The 27,223-nt window shown below is 38.2% G+C and overlaps 1 protein-coding gene across 6 annotated transcripts in view; it reads right to left on the bottom strand.

Annotated features, from left to right (window-relative positions):
• The window catches only part of PLCB1 (phospholipase C beta 1), a 374,969-nt gene that overhangs the window by 111,439 nt on the left and 236,307 nt on the right, over positions 1-27,223 (bottom strand). For all 6 annotated transcript variants that reach the window (XR_014618326.1, XM_084284914.1, XM_084284915.1 and 3 more), the window contains 2 exons: positions 9,566-9,712; positions 1,807-1,964 (listed from right to left, as the gene is read on the bottom strand). Coding sequence is in view for 5 of the 6 variants with exons in the window: in XM_084284914.1 (XP_084141040.1) it covers positions 1,807-1,964; positions 9,566-9,712 (305 nt within the window). In the remaining variant the exon portion in view is untranslated. The remainder of the gene's footprint in view (positions 1-1,806; positions 1,965-9,565; positions 9,713-27,223) is intronic.

Raw genomic sequence — 27,223 nt, 5'->3', positions numbered from 1 at the left:
TTGCAGCGCCTTCAATGTAAATGCAAATTCTCTACGGTCAGAAAAGAACAACATGTTAAATTCCACATTTTACTTCAGCTGCGGAATGACTCACCTGAAACAGGTCTCCAAGGTATACATAAGTACATATGCACAGATTCCTGGTTGTGGCATGAAAAATACCCTATAAGATCACACCCTTGCAGCAGCTCACAGACTGCAGCTGAGAAAAACCTCACAGATTTCTATGTCATGAAGCCCAGTAAAAAGCAAACAAACAGGAAAAAAATAAATCCAACACTAAAACCCCAAAACAAAGCCCCAGAAACATAAGAATGGGTAGTACATATTGCTTCTGTGCTCACACTTCTGAAAGCCTATCTGAGGCTTTCTCAGCTGACACACAACTGACAGACTGAACAGAAGCCCTGTGTGCTGTGGTCACACCGAACACATGACCCAACAAATGATTCAGCACTGAAGACCCAGTGATCACTCCGAATTGATTCACACACTTCTGACACATTATTTCGCTATCATTTTGCTCTTCCTAAGTCAAGCAGCACTCTTTGAGTGTTCAAAAGGAAACCAGCAGTCAATACATTTTTACAGTTTCTATGTGGAGAAAAAATGTGTCCTACAGTGACAGATGAAATATCCCTGAATTGGTTTAAAACCCCTTCCAATATCTCTCCTGCAAAAATAATGCCTAGAGTTGGACATCTAAATAACCAGGATGATTACAACTGTGATTCTCATTCCTGCTAATGCTCTTTTTAAGAATTAGATCAATTTTGTTTTAAATTCCTGCTCGTGGCCAAAGGAGTTGAGAGCTATCTTCCTTAATTAAAGGACTTCCAGCAATCAAACTCTATGCATATAAACATAAATGGTTTTCATCAGATTCATGACAAAGTTAATAACAAAAGTGCAAGAAGGTTGTGTTTTACATTTTCCTGTGATTAACTCAATCAGCGGAGAGTTAGAGAAAGCAAATTGACAAAAAGCAAGGGGATGCTCTGGTGTGAGTGAAATTTGGTGTTTTGTCTGTGTAGTAGTATTGTTATTTTTTTCTTCAAGGTAGGCATTATAAGACAAAAAAACATTAACTCATGCTTCAGTGTGGGAGACATGCCTCAAATTTTAACTGGTAGAAAATCCGCATCTATCACCTGTAATACAAGCAAATTCAGAAACGGACATTTTTCCACATCTTCTTGCACAGGGAAGTCTAGAAATATATTTCCAGGGCAAGTTAGTGTCTCAGATAACCAAGAATTATTTCTTCAGACTTCAAAAATGGTATCTTGATGTATCATTACAGGCTGTGCTAACTACCAATATTGAAACTATAGCAAAACACCTCCATCCCATTCCTCTAACATGTCAGATCAAAAACGTCTTTGACAATAACAAGGTAACAATTTAACGTTATTGCTAGGGTAGAGCATCTGCCTTTTATTATGGAAAAGGGAAATGGAAGATGACATTCAGAAATACAGATGATAGGTTTGGGGTTTGAATGGCATTAATAACCCCTCACATCCTCCAAAGCTACTTATTTTTATTTTTCATCCTCTAGTGCTTCAGATCTGATCCCAAGTATCAGGGATATGTGTAATCACCAAGAACCTCTTCCTCTGCGAGGTTCGAATACTGCAACTTTTCCAGTGATTCCCCACATTCTCTGAAGTCTCCTTTTAACTTATTTTTACTCCTACACTTTTTCTCCCTTCCACCTTTGCAGCAATGAATTTGTCATGCGTTTTATGTGAAAGAAACCACCCTGGCTAAACCCAATCACGTCAGCATGCTGCGTTGCTGTACCTTGAAGGATATTTCAGTCGTCATAGTGAAACCATGTGTAATGACCGGCTCTTCTTCAGCTGTTCGTCCTTTCCAGCAGTCCAGCTCCACACAGCGGCAGCCTGACAAAAGCACTTGCCGATACATCTCCACCGATGAGTTACCGGCCAGCTGTCCAGCTGAGACAACATAACGAGAACATGAAAAAAGAGAAGTCATTTCGGGCCTCAGGAATAAATACAAATAATCTAATAATAAACAGAGTTAGCAGCATCTTTTACCCTTGGCTGACAGGAATACCACTCAAAGGCATACAAAAAGCATAACAACTTAATGGAAATGACTTAGGCAGAGTCAATGTCATGGTTTGCATTCTGCCATAAGTTAAACTGCTGTGAGTGAAGAGAAACAACTGAATTGAAGCAAGTACAAAAACTTCTGTTAGACAGAATTGACACAAAATAAAATAATGCATTAGTTCTGAAAGACTTTGTTACCCTTTGACAAGCAAAGTGAAATTCAGAGGCAACTCAGGACAGCAAGAGTACATTTCTAATAACACGCAGTGTTTAGTGCAAGATAAAACCAACCTCCTGCACAGTCACTAATAGTGCCATCACCAGGTCTCAAATCTATATTTAACACTCTAATCACTACATTCAGTTGGTCGGTAAAATTTCCTGATGTGATACTCCACTATGCAGAAAGAAACTTAATTAGACTACCAACTTCCAACAATGACATAATATAAATCAAAAAAATAAACATTGAAAAGTCAGTTCTTCCCAAACTCAGGAAGTATTAAAACCCAAACAAATCCAGATGTTGCATTCAGGGAAGGATATCCAGCCACGGTGTTTTCATTCGCTTCAGCAGGTTTGGTTCCAGTCAGATGGATACAAATTTCTTTGAGCAGAGAGGCAGAGATAATGGAAGAGTGGCTTAGTGCTTGTTTTAGATGTGAAGAAAATGGATGTAGTTTCCTGCTTTCTAGCAGACTTGCCAAGAAGGTCTTTATGGATTTCTTGAAGGGCATTCACTTGCTTTTTAAGGAGGCAGTGGGTTCATTTATGCTAAAGATTCTTTATTGACAGGAGTTGCATAAAACACTTCATCCAGACTGGCACATAATATAGCACAGATTAATCCTTGCTTTACTCTCTTTAGGTTTTAAGTTGGAACCTGTATGTTCTGGTTTGCTTCAACGAGTAGCATTGGTCCGCTTTCTCTGTGTTTTTACCTTCTGCTATGGACTGTAATAGAATAACTTTTCTATTGGAAAATTCCTGTTTATCATGCATGTCTTATGCATGAACTGGATCATAAATACTCAAATGCATTAACATTTTTCCTACTGAAATCTGTAAGGTTTCTCAGCACCTGCTGGAACTGACGGGAAACGCGTAAATAACACAGCTTGGCCACTGCTGGAAGGTTCTGAAAATCCAAATGGAGTCAGCAAAGATACAATGTGCCTCTTGTTTTACTTCAATTTTTTTTTGTGTGTGTGTGCTTCTCCTCTGATTAAGGCAGATTATCTTCACTCACACACTAACCCTTTTTTGTGCAATCCCAGTGTCTGGGGTAAGCAGAGGCTCTTTTTCTTTGCAGGACACAAACGACCATGGGCACGGATCAGGGTACAACAGCACACATTTCTGCGTTCTCATCCCTAAGCATTTGCTTATGAAAACTTGGCTGTCGTTATATGGGTCCTTTGAGCTTTGCTGCCTGAAAAACTGCATTCACGTTGAACTCTATTTTCATGTTCTTCGTCTTTTCCCTCAAAGCATATTGAATTTTGATTAACAAACTATTTTATGATTAACAAACTCTACTATACCTCCTGAGAGACTACTGGCTGTTACTATTGCTAAGTATTTTGGACTACAAGATCCATAACCTTCTAAAGTGCTTAAGTAAATCATGACATGCATTGCTTGTCATGTAACACTTTCCCACACTACCTTATTAATAAAGCTCGGTACTTTTGGAAGGATTTCTGCTCAGAGTAAGAGGATATTTAAGCTCCAAAACATTCAGTCACCAGAAAGATTCCCAGACAGGGTGAAAAATGCTAGCAAAGGTTTTAATAGTCTCAATAGTTTTTATTATTTCTAAAACATGGATCATTAGAAATGTTTGCTTAAATCTTTTTGTATGTCTATTATTTATAAACTTCTGCCATGTGAGTCTCTATTTGTATCCATTCCAAAATATGCTAACAGAGACATTGAAGGGAATACTTGCAGAATGACATTTTTAATATCCCAAATACAGATCAAAATTTTAATACTGGCAATTAGAAGCATTATGTATCCCCTTCTATAATACACATAGCATCTACAGTAGTGCCACAATATTTTTATCACCTTATGCTATATTGGATAAAGAGAAACAAATTCTGACAAAAAATAACTTTTGAAAATGTATTGGGCCAGCTCATACCTGACATGTAACAGGACACTAAGGTCAATGAGCCTGTGCTCATTTATGCATGCTGAGAATGTGAGCCATGTTTTCCCATATAGAGTATTTCCAAACTTCTATAGCTTTAAGTGACTCGTTTCTCAGCAAGTCCACTCTTGTTGGGTTCATTTAGCACTGTTTTTACAAACGCAAGATATTTGCAATATTACATGGACTTAAAATTTGATTGATTTTAAGACATGTATCCTCCCCAAACAGGGTAATATTTAAATCCAGGTGTTTGTAGTCACTTGACTTCTTCATTACTCTAGAAATAGAAGCTGCTCCTGCCACCTCACCCACCCACGGCACCATGTTCTCCCAGCATGAGGTGCCTGCATACTGCCTTTGCCCTGCACACTTGTGATGCCAGACCTCATCTCGTCTGGGAAGTCCCAGAAAATCAGACAGCGCTCTGGAACACATGTCATGGTTTGCAACATGCAAACTCAGAGCCCTGTACTACTGGGAGTCTGGCTCTGGACTCTAGCAGTAGCAGAAGGTGTTAGCGTCAGTATTTTTAGACACCATACATTTATCTGAATTATTCTCCTTTTAAGGTATTTTGCCACAAACAGGACAGTTGAATTAGACCCCACAATGGTGTGATGTATGCTGCTGCTGCTTGTATGTTAGTCAAAACAAGGCTCTTGCCCTACATGTTGTTATTTTTAATGCTCTCTCAGATCTGATCAATCTAATAATCTCAGATCTGATCAAACTTTTTTTTTTTTTTTAATTTAACCTTTATGTTGACCTTTGTTGCTACTGGAAGCAAGGTCCCTCTAGAAACGTTAGTGTCACCTGCTGATTTGGAATATAATAATGAGTTCTGCCTTAAGGATATGATTTAATTGACTTTTTCCCCTCCTTTTTACATGGTTTCCACTCACTTTAAAAAGTAGAAACCCTCACACTTGGGGTATGGCTTCTGAAAGAGGGAACTGGCATGGGTGGGCATGTATCCCTTTGGACAATAAAAAGGTAAACTGACGTTCAAGAGCACATATATGAACATTCATCTGTAAAAACTGGAGCAATCACTGAAAAACTTGACAGAGCTGGAGATCCAAGAATTTAATTGGAAGTCTGCTTAACTGAGTACTCACCTTCTCAGAAAAGTAAACTGTCTCGGAGGAAGATGGAAGAGAGTGTTGGGCAGACAGGAATCACCAACCTACAGAAGCTGCTGAACGTATGCCTGCAACACCAGACAGCTGTATATCTCTGTACACCAATAGCCCATTTAATCTTAATCTCAGCTGATCTGACTCCAGATGGTGACACATCATAAGTAAAACCATCAGGCTGTCCATTTAAGGTAGAAAAATAATCTTCATTACTACAATGTCTACTTATTCAAACTTTAAGAAGCTTTTTCTGCCCCATCTTCGAACCGGCGAATGGGTCAACAGGGCCCATATCCCTCCTCCTGACCAGAACTCCTCCCCAGCTCACCCTTCTTCTCAGGAGAGGCAATACTCTCTGCACAAGTGCACAGGGATTTATTTTCAGAGCAGGGTACCAAACTGGGGTCATGCAAAGTTACACCTAAGACCTTCCACACAGATCATCTTCTATCTTCTGAAGTGATGACAGCTTTCCTTCCACTAATTTATTTCTTTTTCAATGGCTAAAGTTATTTCAACACCGTAACTGTGGAAGCTACTTCCACAGTTGCACTGAATAGGCCTCAGCAAGCAGATAGTGGTCTATAGCTTCCTTCCTGTGAGGCAAAACGATCACGTTCAAATTCAATTCACTTCTGGAAATTCAGCCCTCTTCCCCAACGTTACACAAGTTTTTATGATATTCTGAAGGAGAATCATGAAAAGTAGCAACAGCTGGATGGTAAAACAAAACAAAACAAAACAAAACAAACAACAACAACTATGCTCCTTCTTACGCCTTAGCCCTTGTGCTAAGATAAATTGTGACCCCAGTGTCATGAAAAAACTCATTTATCTATCTCAGATGAAGCAGCCAGCCAAAACTGCTCCTCCTCTTGTGACAAGCTCATGCTCAGACATAGGCATTGCCCAGCGTTCCTTCCTTTCCATATGGTGTTGTCATCTTGGAGACTGGAGATACTGTTTTGGAGGCTTTGAAGGTGAGGAAGGATTCAGGGAAGTGTTGATTGCAGATAATAAGCAACAGCTATGACTGAGGAATCACTGGGAACAGAAAAGCTGGAGGATGGTACAGGAGAGGCCATAGCAGCAATAAAGGACAAGAACATGCCCCTCATGGGATTTTTTTTTTTACAGAGACCACTGAAAGTACAGGACTGTAAGCAGGAGGGAAGCAGATGCTGAGGGCGAGTGGGATAGTCCCATGCTGGCTACATACTCCAGACTGATAGCTCTGCAACCTATTGCTGCTATTATTGTTCCTTTTATCCAAAACCAAAACGTGTTAAAGACTTGTGATTTTCATATTTAGCATGTCACATATACAACAGCAAGTTGCAAAGCCATCAAAGTGTGTAATGCTGATAATGATATATAATCATCATTTGTCTTTGGTTTTGGGTGCTGCTAAAAGAAATGTTGCAAAGTCACTCCTCACTGTGACAACAGCAGTAACCTGAGGCAAGACTGGTGAGAAACCAGAAGAAAAGCAGAGTTATATATTAAGGGCTCAAAGGAGTGAATAAAAAATAAATAAATATGACACCAGTGACAGGAAATAAAAGTTTCCAAAAGTTGGCATTACTTTAAGCTAGCCTAGGCTCAATGTAAATCATTTCTTTCTTGATGGGGTTTTTACCTTTGTTCTTAAAAATTACATTTCCCTAAGAAAGCAGTAACACTTCTAAATAAATAATCAAGACTTGATGTACTGCCAAGGGTTTCTACTAAAGGCTAGGAAAATGATCAGGGTAATTAAAAATAAATTCAGAGTGTGCACATGTTTCTTTTTATGTTATAATGCTGTTTCTTTGTGGATGTTTTTTCTGGGTTTAAAAAAAATAACAAAGCTAGAAATAATTGGTAGGGTATTAAGCACAGTAAGAATAAAGTATTACCAGTCTGAATGCTTTTCTTATTTTTCCTAATAGTTATTACATGACTAGTTTCTATTTCACAGCTCCAGTAAGGGCAGAGGTGTTACTGAAGCTTCCCTTCCAAAGCCATAAGCACTTCAGCAGACCCTTTGAAATCTTCTTGGCAAAAAGAATAGTTTGTGACCATTAATTTCATAGATTTCAGCTGAATTAAGTCCTTGTTGGAACAGCGCAAATGGTGATGTGATTGTTGTATCTGGTCTAGCCTCAAAGCAAAATCTAAGGCTGTCAGTTTTTGTAATACATGGATAAAAATCACATCATTAATCCCACTGTCAGCCAGCTGCCACATGCTTACTGAACGAATGAACCCACTAAAAGGCAAGGGCACATGTTTTGTGCCTCTAAATGTGAAAATACATGCTCTTAAATGAATTTTGAAAGAGATTCAAACTTAGTTTGCGATATTCCCTGAGTTTACACTGATTTACTTCTCTCCAATTTTCTAAGCCATGAATTTTATGTTAAATTAAGTCTGAGGATCATATTTTGAAATGAAGTTTCTGCAATTCTTTAGAAACGAAGGCGAAGAAATCTGCAGATGCTATCTTAGATGATTTGAAGACTTTCACATACAAATCAAATTGAATTTGGACAGTTTCATCAAGGCAAATGTTCTTTCTGCTAAAATAATTAAGTATTTTATGTTATCTATGCTGTGATTAAAAATTTAGAATGGGTTGGACAAATCATGAATTTCTATCCTTAATTCTTTCTTTTTTTGGCTTCTGTGTTTCTAGACCTTTAGAACGTGACTCTGCCCTGATCAGCCCTGAGAAAAATCTGTGATATGGTACTGGCCATAAATTCATGCTGGTAGAAGGAAAGACAGTGTTTTATCTCTTTAGACCAAATTTAAACTGAACCACCTGCCCTCCCTGTGGGCCTATTCTTCCCACATTTGTACAGCTTTACTGTTTCCTTCCAGAAACTCTGTATAAGGCTGCAGCATTTGGCTTAAGTGGGTCCTAATCCTCACTGACAGAACAAAGTCCATACCGGACACAAGGCCTGCAAAGTATTGTAATTAAAAATTGTTTTTGCTTTGGAATGTCTGCACTCTTCCAAAGAACATAAATTTCTGCATATTAGAATCATAATTTAAAAGTGGCCACACTGACTTTCTTTTTTTTTTTTAAATTTGGAGAAACAAAATAGCTGTCAAACCAAATACTTATACAAGAAGTTTTTGCACAAAACACATTTCACAGCCAAGATATAAACCTCTGAAAAATGGGTGTCTACTGGAAACAATGACAGTTCGTTCATATGAAAGCTACTACCACATGGTTTGTTTAAACTGGGCATCACCACTGCGTGCTTTTATTTAGGTTATTGCCTATTTGGCATCCAGCAGGACTCAGTCAAGGCAAGTCTGTTAACTTAGTAACATAAAAAAGCCACTGTTATACATGAGCCATATTTTGGGCAGACACTGTATCATTACTTCTTTTTTCACATAATGTTGAAACATTAGCAAACTTGACAAGACAAAGCAAACATCAAATCAGAAAACAGAATTCCTGGTGCACATCTGCTTGTCAAAAACGTTTACTTTTTTTTTTTTTTTTTTTTTTTTTTAAGGAATCTAAAAGTACTGTCGACTTTAGTGTTCAAATAATACAGTTGAGACTCATTAACTGAAGTTAACAGGATCTTTTGAATGCTCAGATTTTTAAAAACATGACAGCACATAAACTTTTAGGTCAAACATTAGAAATATTGTTAAAAACAGATTTCCATTCCTTGCAGATATGAATGGACCATCAGAAAGCCATGTTGGGACCTCTCCATTCTCTGAATCAAAGCAAATTTCACTGAACACGAACTGTCAAATTTAATGCTTATGGGCAAATTTATTAGCTATAGAGATGTTTCCACATTCTACTTTGCATACTTGTTTGACTAGCCTTGACTGCTGTTGAAAGTACTTTCTCTTTCCTCCCCAGAAAAGAACCTGTTCTTGGAATCCTATCTAAGTAGAGGGAAATTCCTAGGGATTTCACTGGGCTCCGTCAGAGTTTATTCAAACAACACAACTGCTGCTCACCTGTTAATGAAGGTATATTCAATGTATGAACTGGAGTAGCTAGGAAAACAATTTAAAACTGCTACCTTTGCTTCCCTGAAGACTGAACACTGTCGTCATTTATTGCTGTTGCTTTTGTTGTATTTTATGGTATCAGCACAAATATGCTATGAACTCTTGTAAGAGAAAAAAATCAGATCTCCCCAACACTGTACCTGTGAGGTAGGTGTTGTGTGAGGAATTGATGAAATAGTGTGACAGTGGTTGAGACATATCTTCATTTAAATCCAGTTTCTCAGGTGGAACAACGCCATTTTCTTCTCCACTCAGATATCGCATGAATCCATCCACTGATATCTGTCCTGAGAGAAATACAGATCCACGGAAAGCACCCATTACTTTCAGGTATAGATTTTATGACATACAGACACTATGGTCAAAAAATACACTTATGCAATGGTGTATGTGACAGACCATATAATCATCAGACTGGCCTTCATCCAGTTATTAATATTTATTTTTATTACTATTACCTTATTTTCAGGCATTTAAGTTGCATATAATGCACATCTCTTTACCTGTACCAAAGAATAATCCTGTCATAATCGGTGTCTATAGACAATCAAAGGCATAGGGGAATTAGAGTTAACAGATGGCTACACAAGGAGAGAAAATAAACCACAGCATATCACAGAGGGGGTTCTTCCAAGGACAAAAGAAAGCATCCTTGCTGGAAGAAACCAAGAAACCAACAACCAGAACCACTCAAAGAAACAGGTTAACTTCAATCTCTTTCGAGTATGATTCCACGTGTGTTATATGAACGCAACTAAACTGCAAAGCAAAGCTAACTAAATGAACCACTTTTTAAGGGGGAACTAAGCTTTGTTGCTTAATTCTTATATTTGTCTTCCAATTCTTATCTCACTAGAGTGCCAGCATAAATGATCATTTCATATGCTGCTGGTAAATTAGAAAGCTGAGTCCTACCCTCCGCCTAAATATCACCATTGATCTCAGTGGAGCTGTGCTTATTACATCAAGATGAATTTCTTCTATCAATCCTCCTGTATAATGTTGATTGTAGGGTTAGTGTTGATTTGTACATTTAGGCTAAAAAAAAAGGAATAAAAATACAGTAGTCTATAATCGATGATTAATGCTAATCTGAACCAGTTTAAGACATTTTTCTTTGCCTGATATTTTTGTAATTTTGTCTGGGTTTCATCTGTAGATGTACTCAATTGTGTTACTTTAATTAATTCAGTTACTTCCTGTAGTAAAACAGAACTTCTGTATTTTTGAAGAACCTCGAAGCAGCTACATGGCAGTTGACTCCCAACAATTGCCCCTACCACAAAATATTCTGCATAGCATCTCTACCCAAAAAATCTTAGATCAACTAACTATGGCATTGAAAAATGTAACACTTCAGTTCTAACTCTGCTATTCTCTCCCTGAGCATCAATCCCCTTTTACCTGAACAACAGATAAACTTACATTTTTATATATATATATATATATATATATATATATATATAAACATATGAAAAAGCAACGGGCATCCTTGAATCACTTTTGTAAAGCCTGTAATCCCATGATGCAAATATTGCATTTACTTAAAATCTGTACTTGGACCCTGGGATTCAGCTCTTGCTCAGAGAGAAAAAGATGCAACAGCCTTAAGTTCAGATGCCTCATTTTCATAATAACCTAAGATGGTGGCACTAAATGAACCTATTCATATGACAAGAAATGTAGTGACAATACAGAGCAATGCAATTATCTTTCATTCTTATGACAACAATTGTAAGATGGTTGGAAAGAAAATCAAGTCCATCCACTATTTTAAGACCGTAATCCGAGTACAGCGTTGCCAGGCTCCACAACTGCTTTGTTATAAGGTAATTAATCATCTGCAGACAGGGGCCTATGTACTTTCATTTTTACAAGAAAAAATACAAGATGCAGAAAATCAGGAGAAAACACCACTGAGATTTTTCATGAAACAAAGATTTATGAACAACCAATCTGCTGCATGAATCTACCAAGAGACATTATGAGCGTAGACAGAATCATCTGCTATCATGGAGTTAACTTGAGCTAAAATTCACTGAACAGAAACACTGCACCAATTTAGCTGTGATTTAAATACCACGTGTGGTATACTTTCACACCACATAAGCAACATCCTACAGGAAAAAACAGGTAAGATCTGAATGGGATAGCCACTACATTACAGTGATTTATAACTTTCTGATGTATGAGACAGCTTATCCAGAGTCATCAGTATCTCCATGTCGTTTTGAATGGGCTACCTTCTGCCAAACTAGGAGCCTTAAGGTTGCAGTCATTCCTTTTTCAGGCTAAAATGAAACAGTGGTTTTTATAATTCCTCAACAACAACAACAACCACAACTTGTGGCATTATAATCACGCAGTGTTCTGAAAGAAAAGCTTCTTTTCACTATACAGATGCCCATGTTGACTCCTGTTGACAGCATCTCAGAATGATCTCTGCTTTTAATACTCAAGAGTATACCTGAAAAACAGAGGCCCTGCAGTTCCTGTTTTACAATGGAGAACTGAAGCTAAAGATAAATTAAGCTACTGGGCCTAATATATTAGTTGTTATACCAAATAAACCTGTGGATTAAGCTGGGAACTGAACTATACAATCTCTGGAAGCCTGTTTGGGTACCTGACTCACTTGAACACCTTTAGAATAAAAGGAAGCAAGGCTGAGGGCCTGCATTTCCTCTCTTCTTTCTATTTAGTGGTTCATTTTGCTTCTTTGCTCCCTTCCACACTACATAAAGTTGAAGGAACTCAAGGTCTGCAGAGTGGTCCTTCTGCACATTACCATTGTTATTAACATAAATCACCGCAAGCATTATTCACAAGTATAATTGTATAGTTTTTGAGTTACGCAGTTATCTGAGCTTATGGCTGTAGATTGCTATTTCCCCCATCATAATTAAGCAGTCAGCATTTCAGAAAGTGAAGCAATTTCCAAGTTCAATTACAGCTGATGTCGCACCAGTGAGAGTTTGACTGTGGAACGGAGATGGCAGATGTCAAAGGGACTTTGTATCCTAGATATTAAAGAGTAGATTGTTTGTGACCAATGTCAATGATATTCTGAGGCCAACTGCAGTGATGACAATCCTCAGTGGACAGTCATCTGAAATGAAATAGCCTCAATTTATTGGTAAGATTTCTTCCCTGTTTTCTTAAGCGTATTACAAATTTACCTCAGACATTGCCAAGAAAAAATAATTTGTGATCAGTTCTTTCTATTATAGCTGTCACCCCTTATCTTTAGATCTATATTAGGAAGAAGTAATGGCATGATTAGATATAAAAAGTTAGATGAAAAAGAAGCACAACAGGAAAAGAGAAAGGCACAAGACAGACTTACTTTTCTTTTCCTTTTTCCCCTCACACACAATTGCCTTACTAACATCTAAACCTTAGGTCTTTTATGTAATTTTAAAATACTTGGTATGCTTTATATACTTAAAATTGTGGAGTTAGCTGGCATGCCTTTTCACTCATCGTTGCCTCATTAAATTTGATCTGATGTCACTTATTAGAACAGAGGCAGATCACTGGTGTTCACTGAAATTCTACCTTCATCTTCAATAATGTTTGGTTCAAGACCTTTCTAAATAATCCTAAGGGTAATGTATAGAGAGACAAGATGCTTAGCTATACTGGCAATGCCAGACCAAGAAGAGCAAAGAAAGATGTAATCATAACAGAAGCTATATCAGCATTTACAGAACTCTGCTAAGATCTTTTCCTCTACAGTGTTGGGCTTTACTAACACATATTTTTTTTTCTCAAAAATTTCTTCTGTAATTTATCCGATTAATTAAAATTTCCTTATGTGGTCACTCAGTATTGCTTTATTAAAATATTCAGGCAGCACAAACTTAAAATTTCTTCCTTTTTCCTGTGATGTCTGGCCTATTTATTTGCTCAACACTTAACTTTTCCCCCAGTGCCACTGTATCTCTTGCTGCTAAGTATATGACTTTTCTGAGGAAAAAAGTACACACAAACACCTATTTGTTGTGCAGGTAGCCTTGTATATATCACAAAGTTTTCCTTCGTGTCCTCAAGGTTTACTTGAGTTGCGTGGCGGGGTGGATTGATCTTGGACAGCTGCCTGCTGCCCACCAAGCCACCACCTCATTCCCCTCCTCAGCAGGGCAGGGGCCGTAAATGAGATGAAAAAGCTTGTAGGTGGAAATACATGCATATGCAGGGAGATTACTTACCAATCACTGTCATGGGCAAAACTGACTCGCCTTGAGGGAAAGTAACTTAATTTATTGCCAATTAAAGCTAGAATATAATAGTAAGAAACACAGACAAGAATCAAAGCACCTTCCCCTGCCCCATGTCTGCAGCACCAGCACCTTCCCTTCTTCCTCTCCCCTCAGGACTCTTTTTCACACTTTTTCACCTCATTTCTCACCCCTGTGCAGCACATTTGCCCTTTCTTCCAGCCACCTCCCCAGAGGTCCTGCTGAGGGGCTGAGGGACTGGGTCCTGTGCCGGGGCTGTTGGAACCTTCTGGAACCAGCATGAGGCAGCCCCAGCTCCCCTCAGGAAGGCCCCTGCAGCCAACACCTGGGCACTGAGACCCAATTCAACATGAAAACTAAAATTACAGATACTTTAACCAGCTGTTCTGTTTTCAACTTAATTCAAATCCACTCTGATCACAGGGTGACTGCCGTCTCTGTTCATCTCTTCAAGAAGCAACTGCATTTTGTGCCTTAGCTGGAATACATATAATGTTTGTCAAAACTGTCCGGCTCTGACATAGAAACAAAGATGCTCACAATGTGTTTGATGATGAACATGATTATTTTTCTTTCTCTGGACTTACTATATTGAAGAAATTAATGATTGTCAAAACATGCATAAGGGACTAGCTAGAGTTTTGTGCTAACTAAATAAGTAACAGACCATTTTTTTTAAATGTGTAATGTAACAGGGCTGTAAAATAGAAGAACATGTCCTGAGGAGAAATATGAAAGTTTCTAATGTAATCTTAATCACAGAACATTCCTAATACCTCAAAATTACAAAATAGTATCTGAATACTTGTCTATAAGTTATATAAACTTTTTATAATTATAAAAACATATCTGAACTATAAACTTGCAAAAGCTAAAGGCACTGGATACTCTGGAAATGTTTTTCCATGCCTCTCTTCACATTTATCAAAACCTCTTCTCCAAATGGGAAGGAAGCTGCTAAAAGAACGGGACCTTGACTCCTACTCTGTTTGGGTCCTAGGTTTATTCCTACTCTACTTTTCTGTGTCACAGATTTAAATGCTGCATTTGCTCTAGTTGCACACACCAAATAGTTCTTGAGTGGCATGCCTACAATCTCCCTCTCCCCCTTGGTCTCAACATTTGGAAGCTGAACTTCATCTGCCAGCCACTTGGTGCAAAGTTTGGCAGTGACTGTCCCACCCAAACCTCATTCTTCCTTGCAGAAAGGAAGAGGAAGCCCATATAGGGGACTCCAAGAATGTCCTCAGTGTTTCAGCTGCAGCAAAGAGTGAAGCAGGTTGTTAGCAAGAGGTTCTACAGGACACCTTGAATAGCTCCAGACAACATGCTTGGTGATGAAATTACTGCAGAGATCAAAGAAAAAACACCAGATTTACAGTCAAGTGCAGTCAAATAAATTTGATAGTTTTTTCAGGAAAATTTGGTGGAAAAGAGGAGTGATTTCCTACTAGAAAGATAATGTATTTAATAGGGACACTGACAGATTCTCTTGAATTTCCCAGTCTGCGATCAGCTTCATTAAGTGAAACATGAAGTGTTTTTGCAGCAGCTTGATCTTTTTCTGCCTCCCTGGCTCCATTTGATTGCTTCAAAATGGTTACAAGGGAGAAAATAAAAGAAAAAAAAAAAAGGGCTACAAATACAGTTGTAGAAGCAAGCTCAGAGCATTTCACAAAACCTCCTTATCACCTACAACTACATACTCACATACTTTTCAAGATCTGTTACACTGGATCAACTGTGCAAATGTTCATAGATGGCAGTTTAAAGAAAACCATGTAAAAAATGTAGCTGTTACTTTGCCTGTAAGAAACAGGGCTCTTCTGTAGTCAGCATTTGTAAGCTCTAAAAGACAAGAGGAGTCGCTTCCGTCATCCCAAATCTTTTTTCTTGGAAGGTGGCATACTTGTGGTGATGGACCTATTGAAAATTCACAAAATCTATACGGGTAATGAAGCAAATCCACTGATTCATTTTGTCTCTCTTATGGTTCTTCAATATTGTTAACACTAATCAATCAAACTGCTTTCTTCTGCAGGTTATGAAACCTGGAATTTCCCCACTCCTGGAAGATGGCACTTGTAAATTTGTCAGGGACCAGGAGTTCCAGCCCATCAATTAAACTGGTCGATAGGATACACCATACTTTGTGTATATACTTTTCAAAGACTTCTCTAGTTGAAGACTTACTGTGTTATTGTAAGGTACTTAATAGTCCTCTTGCAGGGCCAGAGTATTTTGCATTTTCCAATGCCATCCTAGATATTGATAATAACCCCATGTAAAACTGTTCATGTGTGGTTTCCAGGGCTGGCAAAAGCACAGGCTGCCTTTGACACAACAATCTTTGTCTTAACAAGACATAAGTAACTTGACAATTCCCTGCTTTCACAACTTCTCCAGTGTGCCAGCATGACCAGCACATCCAGTTTCTGGATGTGGAAATGCTTGTGGATCCTTAGGAGCTTGCCAGCTCAGCAACTCAAGGATATAAACAAAGCCCTGCTCACTCAACACCTTCAGCACCATGCCAAGAATAAGATAAGAGACGTGAGGGTTCAAAGTAGGGTTGAGATTCTAGAAGATGCTTCTTCTTTGGGTTAGTGCCCTCTGAGGAGGCATAGGATAGAAGCCAAAACCTCAGTAGCGTAGTAGTCTGCCTGCAGGAAATAGATAAATTAAAGCTAATCCTGCAAACTTCTCAGACCAACTGCTTGATTCAAATTTTGTCCCCTTATTTCAGCAGACAAGCTGCATGCACAGCTACTTGATTGCTACCTGATTTTCCCCTGACCCTCAGCAGGCTCGGGTCAGGCCCCAGGAGTTTTCCAGTCCTTTGGGCAGTCCTGTAGGACAGCAAAACAGAGAGGCACAACAGACAGATGAAAAGACCACTTCTCTGCTCATTCTTCTTTGCACTTCAGTCTTGCAACTTTAAAATCAGCCTTTGTTTGTCCCTTAACATTTGCAGATGTTTTGTATGACAAGATGTGCATTCGTTTGTAAGCAGTTAACAACTTTGGCTGCACAGATCTTGAACATTTCCTTCCATACATGTATATTTGCAAATTTAGTAGAGCCTTCCATTTGTTTATGCCCATGCTGTTATCTACTCATTTATGATGTAACTGGTAGGCACAATTGTGCCAAGAGATTTTATGAAAGTAAAAAAGAAAACAAACAAACAAAAAAAGGAAAAGAAGCAATTAATTGGCACCTCATATCTCCCAGCCAGCAACACAGAATTACCATGGTATTTTGTTTGACAGCGAAATCAGGTCTATTCCAACACAATCTGTAACTTTAATCACACTCACTGTAATCCCATAAAACTGAACAAGTCGTCTCAAAGATTAAAATCTGCCGAGTATAAAAGGTATTTGATAATCCTGTGAGAGATCTGCACAACATGTTCCATTGGGAATTGTATTCCACCAACCAGCTCTGCACTTCACAGCTCATTAGGTATTAAAATTCTCATGCCCGGTGTAAAGTAGGATGCATATTCCCCTGATGTGTCTCTTGACACTGGGCACACATTAGCTACTATATGCTTGCTAGTTCTGTGTACCTGTAGAGAAGTTTACAAGGACGAATTCACATAAAATTCACAGGGTGGGACGTAACATGCCATAGCCACTCTGAGGCATTTGTATCCAAGTGCTTTTGGAATTCATGCTGAAACCTTTTCAGCCTTCCAGGTACATGTGCTATTATAATATTGTCATGGCTTAACTAGAATTTCTGTCTGTACTGACTGTTTTAAACTAGGGAAGGACAGGACTGTATTGTCCAAGTAACATCCTCTTAAACACAAAGTCATCACAAAAAGGGAATGTATTACAAGGTCAGCCCAGATCAGATGCCAGAACCCTACAACTATGTTACTGGACTTTACTCCAAGGAAGTCAATGCTGCTCTATTTTACAAATACAGATAGAAAACAGCTTCAGTCTTCAGGTCAGGATCTGCAGATATTTCAAAACATCTATGTACCAACCATCTTTTACAGAGAACAGGAAGAGGAAGCCAGTAACTCTTCCATTTTAGCAATTTTCTCCATGACCAGCAAGATGGAAAATTCACACTAGTCAGACAGTTTTATCAAATTAATAACTAAGTGGAGGAAGGACAATACATTTGAGTTACTGTATATGATTATTAGTGAAGCATTTAATAGAGTTTCTAAATTCAAACTATTCCTTACTGGAAAAACTAATCTGCAGAAAGAACAGATAGAAGCAAACTGAGGTCAGAAGATCAGGATTTCTTTGAATTTGAAAGCTGAACTTCATGAAAGAAGTCTTGAGGCTGCCACACTGATCAGCAGTGGGCCTAGCTTTTTATACAGTCTTTAATAATCTGAAAAAGTAGAATCAACTACAATGTTTAAAGAACAGACAGTTATCTGGGAGCTGCTATCAAAACAAGATGATAAAGCTGTAATGAACTAGGTAAATGGGAAGGAAATCAAATGAGAACATGCAAGATGGTAGCTAATAATTCTAGCAAAGAGCAATCCAAACTAAAGAACTGAATTGGGAAGAAGATGCCTAGAAATCCATCATCCTGAAAAGCAGAGAGGATAGAAAGTACAGAAATATATCTATATGCAGCTGCATCAAAAACAGTAGTTAGAAAAAAAAAAATGTATTTGATTGACAGGGCATTTTACTGTCAAATCACTGACGAAAGAGGTAAACATACGTGGCATCAAATATATCAACATACATATCCATAACTAAACTTAACCTACAGACCTAGGTAACCCTACAGATTTAATGGACACAATGTTTGGCCACAAACCAAAATGAACTTTCTTTGGAAACATGTTCTAGGGAAAAAAAATAAAAATGATCACACCAGAAAACTTACCCAGTAAGCAAGAAGAAAGAGCAAGACTCATTGCTCTACCCTTGAATGGGTAAACTGTAGTAGGACACAGGGAAAGCTGAATATAAACAGAAAATGTTATCTCCTATACAATATACAAAATAAATGTTTACTGAATGGCAAGCAGTCAGAGAAGGAAAACACTGGAAGGTAAACATGTTGTGCTTAAGTAGCGTACATAAAAGAGCTTGCTCTGTATCAGTTAATCCATGCGGAAATATCACATGCCCAAGGACAGTAAGATCTAGAATGTTTTGCAGAGTAAGGATCATCACGCAAGTAAAGCAGAATTAAATATGTTTGAATCAGAATTGTTTGTCATTCTAATGAAGCTATCACATCCATTTTATCCTCTGTACAAGTGCACAGTGAAAGCTAACACTGGATAAAATTTTTTTTCAATAAAATGTTTGCAAATGGAAATCATGTTTCAGAATGGATTTTAGGGGAAGTATTAGCTTAGCTTGATTTAAGGAGGAAATACTTCCTATAAGCTTTCATGCAATCCATCCCAAATAGCAAAACATGTTTTTATAACAAAGAGCATTTTCAGTCAGAGTCAAAACTCTGGAAGCATGCCAAGGACATTGCCACCTTGAAAGGAAAAGGAACATGGAGTTTCACCTGAGAAGAAATAAAAGTTTCCAAAGCTCACTTTTCTCTGCTGGTACAAGCCATCCATTTTACATGTTCTTAAAGTCACAGGTTGTTTTAGCCCTTTTCAAACACCCACAGAAGAAGGGGTCTAAAGCCTATGAAATATATGTATTTTTCACTAGTAGTGCTAGCAAACAGCAACACATACATACAGGCATGGGAATTTTAACCACTCCTTCAAGATTTTAATCACAATTTTTCTTCCTCAAAATCTAAATGTTGGAAATGCATTTATTTTAATGGATATTGATCCTCTAAATCTCTATAGCAGCTTTAAACACCTCTGTTGTAACAAAGCATGGCCACAATTCAGAAACACTGGTAAGCAGAGTTGATGTGTTAAAGAGCACAGTTACTGTAACCTGCTATATCATAAACCACTGTTTTATTTATAGCAAATAGCACATATATATAAATATATGTATGTGATAGATAACAAACACACGTGTCCAACATCTTGAATCAAGTATGTTTGTGTTACAAGTCTTTTATCTCAAAGATTTAACCAGATCCCTATATACCTATATAGGGACATATATATAACTATATATCTCTCTATATATATAAATACATATCTTCTCTGTTCAGCGTGCAGTGAATTTTCGTATTTGTTACTTTACTGGAACACTAAGTTTACACATAGGCTCCTGTCACTGGTGGTATCCCATACTTGTGCTTTTCACTTTGAATACTACATTAGGGTATTTCCCATTCTGCTCATTCTTCCATACAATATCCAAAGTCCCTCCTATAGTTCTTTTTTGGTCCTTTGATGTACCAACTATCTACAGATACTCTGTTTTTTAGTTATGTACCTAACTTTTTAGTCAATCAAACCCTCAAAACTTTTTATTACCATACATATAAAGCTGTAATAATGTTTTAGACTTTGCTTTACTCCACACTTAGCTTAGCTACACTGTTTTCTATTCAGTCACATATAGCTCTTTCTTCAAACCAAAACAGTTTCTGCAACATTAGCACAAATATCTGAAGATTTCATTATTTTTACAGAGTGGGGGAAAATCTCACTCTGGTGTAGATAAGCAAACATGCTCTCCTAAGTCTCAACACTGAAGTGGTGATCAACATCATCTCCAAGTTGGACTGTTAAGAAATTCTACATCTAAAGCTATCTAGCAAACCACATGGAACTGCAGTTTATTCCTTGGCAGGCATTTAGTTTTCTGCTTTTTCTTTTTTGTTCCCTTTCCAAATTCAATTTTTCTTCAAAGAGCTGGTCTGATTTGTGCAGTCTTTACATTAGCGAGCCTCAGCTACTGCCATCCAGATTCTCTTCCAAGAGGGGGACCTTGGCTATTAAAAGCCACAATAGAACTACATCTAGATGATTTCAGCTGACATTGCAAAACTACACAGAACAACACGAAAATGTAAAAGATGTTCCCACAATCTGTCCTTAGGACCCATTCTCTCACCGTAACTGTAGTTTACATGCAAACATATGCACTACTCTGGACTTCGGTTGAGGTCTGGAGCACAATCTAGGAGAAGGAGGTGCTAAGGGCCCCAGGAGCTGGGCTGGTTTCATTCATTGCACCAGATGACAGATGAAGCAAAGGCAGAACACAGTGAGGTACACCTCAGTCTCCCAGCTGACATCTTAAGCTTGGCTATTTCTGAACACTTTGAGCCCCAAGCTGCAATCATCTAAAACAATTACTGTGGACAGAAGGGCTACGGGGTTACAGGGTTTTACAGACACAAGCCCATTCTCTAGCTGCTCTTGACTTTTCAACACAGATGTAGCAAGAAATTGTTTCTGACAGGATATCCTTTACAGACTATGAGAAGGCAGATAGTTTAGATCCAATTAAACCTGTAAAAACACTACAAAAACACCTTCATACTAGTTCCTAGCTAGCAGTGGAATGAGCACATTATGACATGGCAGATTTTTATGACAGGCAGACAACTAGATAAGTGGAAAGCTTTTAAATCAGACAGATAAAAGTACCATTAATCCCAGCAATACTACAGTTATTTCTGACAATCCTGAATGAAGGCCACTACTGGAATACATCACTGCCTTCCCGAACCACTGGAAAATATGCTCTGTGGAATGCCTCATAGTGATCCTGGGAGATGTAATAATGTAAAATGGTGGCTTACTTCCAATTGCTAAGTTGCATTAAAAGACATCTAAAAATACAGACCTTTTTTCTCGTTAGCAATACTTCACAACATAAGCTCTTGCTGTACTTGCCAAAAAGGCTGTTCTGAAGTATAATGGGAAGAGAGAAGAGCGTGAGCATTCTATAGGTGTGAAAAAAATGGGAAAAGCCTTCATAACAGTTAATATTTTTAGTTCCAGAAACTCCTTTAGTTGAAGAAGAGATTTTATATTAAAAAGAAGTGGAAAAGAATAAAGGCATGGTTGTGCAAAGCCAGTTCAAATAAACTGAAAAGAAGGGACTTCAGCTCCTTGAAAGGGACTTCCCTGTCTGTTCCTTAAACTTGGCCTTGCAGTTGCACGCATTGCATTATACAATCGCTTTTGTAAACTAGTTGAGTTTTATATATACATATATTTTTTTCCACTCTTTACTACCTCTGGTAGACTGTCCAGAACTGTAATATTAGGAAACTTCTCTTAATTTCCAGCCTAAATTTATTCAAGGCCACTTGATACCCCTGTGTTCTTAGGCCAACATTGTCCTTTAGCTTACAACTTCTTTCTGCCTCCCTAGTGTAAACCTTGGTATTTATAGGCAAGTTATATTCCAGCATATCCAGCAATAAAGAATATTGTTATAGGAGGCAATTACATGTGAGGTTATAAGGGAAACTTCCTCATATGGTTGTATTATAGTAGCACACATACTTCAGCTGTGTTAACAGCCCTGTTATGACAGATACCATCCATACAGAAAGGCTCACAGACCGTTAGCTCCTCAAGGCAGAGACTGACTATTTAGTCAAGTCAACCAGAGGATGAGGAAAAAAAAAAAAAGAAACGGCACATGAAAGGGAATGGGCAAATGTCATTGAGCTCATTTGTGGCAGAGCCAAGAAAACTGTGCTCTTCTGCCACCAGCTCTACATTTCACCCCCTGGATCACAGCAGTTATTATTCCATTTGTCCTTATGGGCCCTTTGCAGCTGCAAAGCGCTACGTTTGTAGCAGTCATACTGAAGAGGCAAGACCCACAATGTTTATTCAACGTTTATCTATACTTGTTTCCTTCAGCACTCAAGTCTATGCCGCCTTATGTTTTCAGAAGTAAACTTTATCTGATATTCATCTTCAAATAATAAACCCTGCTGCTAAGACTGAATACCTCCCTGTGTTCCATAAAAGAGGCAGTGGCACAGCAACAAGCATAAAGAAGCTGTTTAACTTTTAGAGTAAGATTTCTATTTATGGGCTCTGATCGTCTGAGGCTGAGTCGAACACAATGCAGGCAGGCAGTAGCAGCAGAAAAATGTTTCTCCAGAACCCTTGAAAAGCAGCATTGGGTCTACGACTTCTCTTTACCTATCCCTCAGCAAAAGCTCCAGCTGAAGGTAATGATGCAGCCCAAAATATCTACTGATGTTGGCTTTGTGGTCCCATCACCCCAGATTCTCTCGTCCATTTTCAGTGTTACAATAGGGCTTCACGCAGGAGTCCATTAGGTGGCCTATCACGTTTCCAAGACGTGGGTCAGGAGTTGCTGCTATGGTCATTTTATACATTATCACATATTATATATTTTATACATTAGCACATTATATATTAGCACAGGTCTGCTCTGACTGCTGAACTTACGTTGTCAGGATCAGTTTATGCTCTGCATCTCTGAAGATACAAATCCCACAATGTGTCTGTCCATTTGACACACGTCACAGTTTCACTGACATCAGTGGAGCTATTTCTGGTACCAGACACCAGTCCCAAAATGCATTTCTGCAAAGCTCATTTTTATTTCAAAGTATCTGTATTATATACAGAAGATTAGGAAACTTTGCCTCCCTGGAGCCCCAAACATAATTTTGATGAATGTTATCATTAATTCTAAGGCAACAGCAAAAACTAACTCTATGCATAAGTAGCTGGGTATTAGACCCAAGCCAGGCCCTACGTTTTTAAAATGCAACCAAAGAACAAAAGGTAAAAACTTCTGCTTTTTCACTAAGCCAAATACTACTGTGCCTTTGTTTACTGTTGCCAAATCCATTATTACCAGTCCACGTCACTGTTCACTGTTGCATTTTATAAATGCTTCAGTTAAATTAGACAAATAAAGCACTTGTAAAGTGGATACAAAAACAGGGTTACAGAATACAGTTATTGAAGATTTTACATTCTTAAAGACTTCTACAGTGTTTGTTCTTTTCTACTTAAGATACAATCTTCCAAACAATTGCAAGATCCAAAATGAATTTTACATCTCTAGCAACGCAAAAAAAAAAAAAAAAAAAAAAAAAAGGCAAATAAAATGAAAAAAGCATTACAAAAGCATATTTTGCAAATTCATTTTGACAAGTATTGGTTCCATGAACTTATTTTCGCCGATGCCTTATTCACGCTAAACTTCGCTGCATATGTGTACATATAATAAAAAAAAAAAGAAAAGAAAGGCTTTCTAGCGAGCTCACTGACAGCACTTGCAGCTAATGACATAGGATAGGCTATGACTTGCTGTGTTGCTTATATGTTTTAAATAGTAATAAATTGTGACTGGGATCTATTGTTCTGTTGCCATTTAAGAATGGGAAACAATGCTAAGCGCTCTTCTCTTCAAAACTGGAATGCTGGAAAGCACTATAAATCCCAAAGTTAATGGGCTTTTTGATAAATATTCTTAATATCCAATGTTACAGTTAGGAGGCCGAAGGGTTTCAACCACTTTGGAACACTTTCTACAAACGTTCCAGAGCCAGAAAGCTCCACCATTTGACTGAATGGTTTATACATTAGAATTTAAGCTTTAAATATTATGAAGGATGTTTTAAAAGTGTAGCCACAGTTGCACGGTACTTGTTTTTGACATTAAAATCTGTTGCCTAGGGAATGACCCCCTTCTGCCATTGAAAGACTCCAACGTGTAATTATTCTTAAGCAGTTACTAAAAGGTGAATTTAATGTGGTGGGACCAAAATGTATAAAATGTATTGATGTTTCAGGGAGGAAAAACACATTTGTGCTCAAATGAATACTGCCTGGTGTTAAGGCTGCCGTGAGAAAAACACATGTAGTAAATGCTGCATAAAATTAAATGTATCTTAATTTAATGTTAACTGCTTAATTTATTTCATTACTTTAAAAAAAAAAAAACAAAAACACAACACAACAGCACAACTGTCAATAAATGTGCACTAGCAAAAGAGAATTAATACTGAAATTCAAAGGGAGTCATGAAACCAGCTCCCCTAGAATCTTTCTAAATACATGTCTAACTCTAACTGACATGTAGGATTTATGAATAGGGGTAGGTTTATGAATAGGTGGAAAATCTGGAGAAAGAAACACTTCGTAATATAGGAGAAAAACTCTTTTCTTCTGCATATCTAAAGGTCTGGTCATTTAAAATAAAACAGGCAGTAGCAGAATCTAAAGGACCGAATATTTAAGAGAAAAAATTAACATATTTATACCATTACTTATCTTAAAGATACCTCTAGTTAAGTACAATCTGGTGTATGGATCCATTGGTCAGTAAAGTCTCCAAAGCACCTCCAGACTCTCTTTAAAGCTTGTATTATACTCAAGACAAATTCTGTCAGTTATAAAATCACTTTAAAAATAGCTAATAATAACCTAAACTTCTTCTTGCTCCCACCAACTAGGATGACTGAAAGCATATATTTTATTGCTACGGCACAATTCCAGCTTTTTCATGTCTCCTTTCCCTTGCAAACCTCGCTTCCCTGTTCTTCGTTGCTCTTCTTGTACATGGACAAGCTTGTACAAGCCCTGTATGCTTGAAGTCTAGAAACAAAGGCCCCCACTCCTGGGAGCTTGGACATTGCCAGCAGAGACACCTGAAATTCAGCATCCATGTGCCACCTGCTATCCATAATGTAGCAAGATCCTGAACAACTTTCTTCTGTACAAGCCTTCTTAAAAGTGAAAGCAATAAGAAGTTTTCCAATTAACAACTTGGCAGCTGATTTAATAATACTCATCCCTTAATCAGCACAGTAACTAGAAAAGGAATACATTTTAGCAGTTATGCCATCTATCAATCAATGCAAATGCTTCATAGCTTGAAAATGCTGAATTACAAGACGCTACTTAACCAGGCCTAACAGCCACACAGCATGCTTTTGCTGACAGTGAGAGACTGCTCAGCGGTACCAGGAACTTCCTTCTGCCTCTACCTGATAAGGAAGCATGCTATACATAGCACATTAATCTCCTTCACTATATGACACAAAGCATTAATCACTACAGCTTGCTTTAACCACAGTAAAATACTACTCCATATGCTTAACCTATGTAGATGTCAAGCCCATGAATCTGCTGATGTTGCAAAAGCTCAATCACATCCCAGAAATACAATCCCTAAAAATACATTAGCAGTGTGCAGAAACACAAGCAACATTTTTAAACAAAACTGTGCAACCTAGGGCCCTTATCCTGTAAGCTCACTGGTATTTGATTTTACCAGGTACCTGAAGGGCCATGTTGTAAAAGTTTAAAATATTATGTACAGCTCTCGCTTACTATGTTCAAAATACTTTAGTGTAGCTGCAACATGTACAAAAAAAGGACCTATAACAGCAATCAGAAAACGAGAATCATCTTATGACATGTCAAGTGTTTGACAAGTGCTGTAAAAGTTGACAGTCGGTGTGACCACTCTAGAGATTTGTTTAATTAGCTACGACAAAAGAAGCATTTAGTCAAAAGAGAATATTGTCATATAGTGGATGCACTCAGATCATGAACTGCATTAGGTGGGACACCAGGAGAAGATATAATCATCGGACAAGCGCAGGTCTAGCACTGCTGTCCAAGCAGGGTAGTGAAAGCCATGAGGGGCACTGCTGCGAGCAGACCTGTAGGCCATACACACGAAGGCCAGTCCCAGGTGGTTCAGTAGCTGGAATGTAATAGGGTTCTTCAGGAGTCTGATTCTGTTAGTTTTGCCATGGAGAAGATATAAGGAGATAATGTGGCTTCTGGTTGGCTTTTTCTTCTTTGCCTCAAAGCACTGACAGTTGGCAATAGCCTGGACAGTGACCACAGGGCCTCAGAGGCACCTGCCTGGCCTGTTTTGCTCAGTTTTCAGGGTTTTGGCAACCGCCTCGCCGAGGATCAGACCAGAATGTCTTCACAAAGATGAAATGGCAGAGGGCACCAGGACTCCCTGATGTGTCTGAAGGATTGCTCCTGTGTGAGATTGTCGTGATCATCTAACAGAGTCTCTGCTGTAGAAGCAGCTAAGGCCTGTGCATCACACTCTTAGAAGTTGCCCCGGTAGCTGTGCTCATGCTTCTGCCCTGAAATTTCACTTCAACAAAGCTGGGAAGTAGGTAATTATGAGAATTAAGCTTCAATAAAGAATTAATACGATGTTCAAGGAAATGGAGCATAAGAGATTTTATATAACTATCCTTTCTTCCCACACCACCCATAAACTTAATCATATGCTTAAGGGATTTATTTCACTGAAGCCAGGATGTTCTTCTGCATGTTGCAAACATGAAATCTCACTCCCACAGCATAGATGTTTTCAGCAAATACTTTTAATCCTTGAGAACCGCAAGAATTCGTTTTCAGTTTGCATCTTGGCATGTGTGCTACTGCACAGAGAAAAAAGATAGAGACAGTACATATTTTGTGCATCTTTGTGAAAGATGATTAGAAAACTAGGCCTTTTGGCCCTATAGAATACCTGAAAAGTAAGGACATTTGCCACTACATTTGTTTCAGGCTTTTGTAAAGGGCATTTTAAGCATTGGAAGTTTAGACAAGGACTACAGAAAGTTAGAATACAACAAATGAGCTTGGCTTATTTCATGAGGACATTGAACTCGAATCCCTTTAATTCA

The sequence above is a fragment of the Netta rufina genome (assembly GCF_964035555.1).
Source record: "Netta rufina genome assembly, chromosome: 3".
NCBI lineage: Eukaryota > Metazoa > Chordata > Aves > Anseriformes > Anatidae > Netta > Netta rufina.
This window is presented reverse-complemented; position numbering and strand designations above follow the sequence as displayed.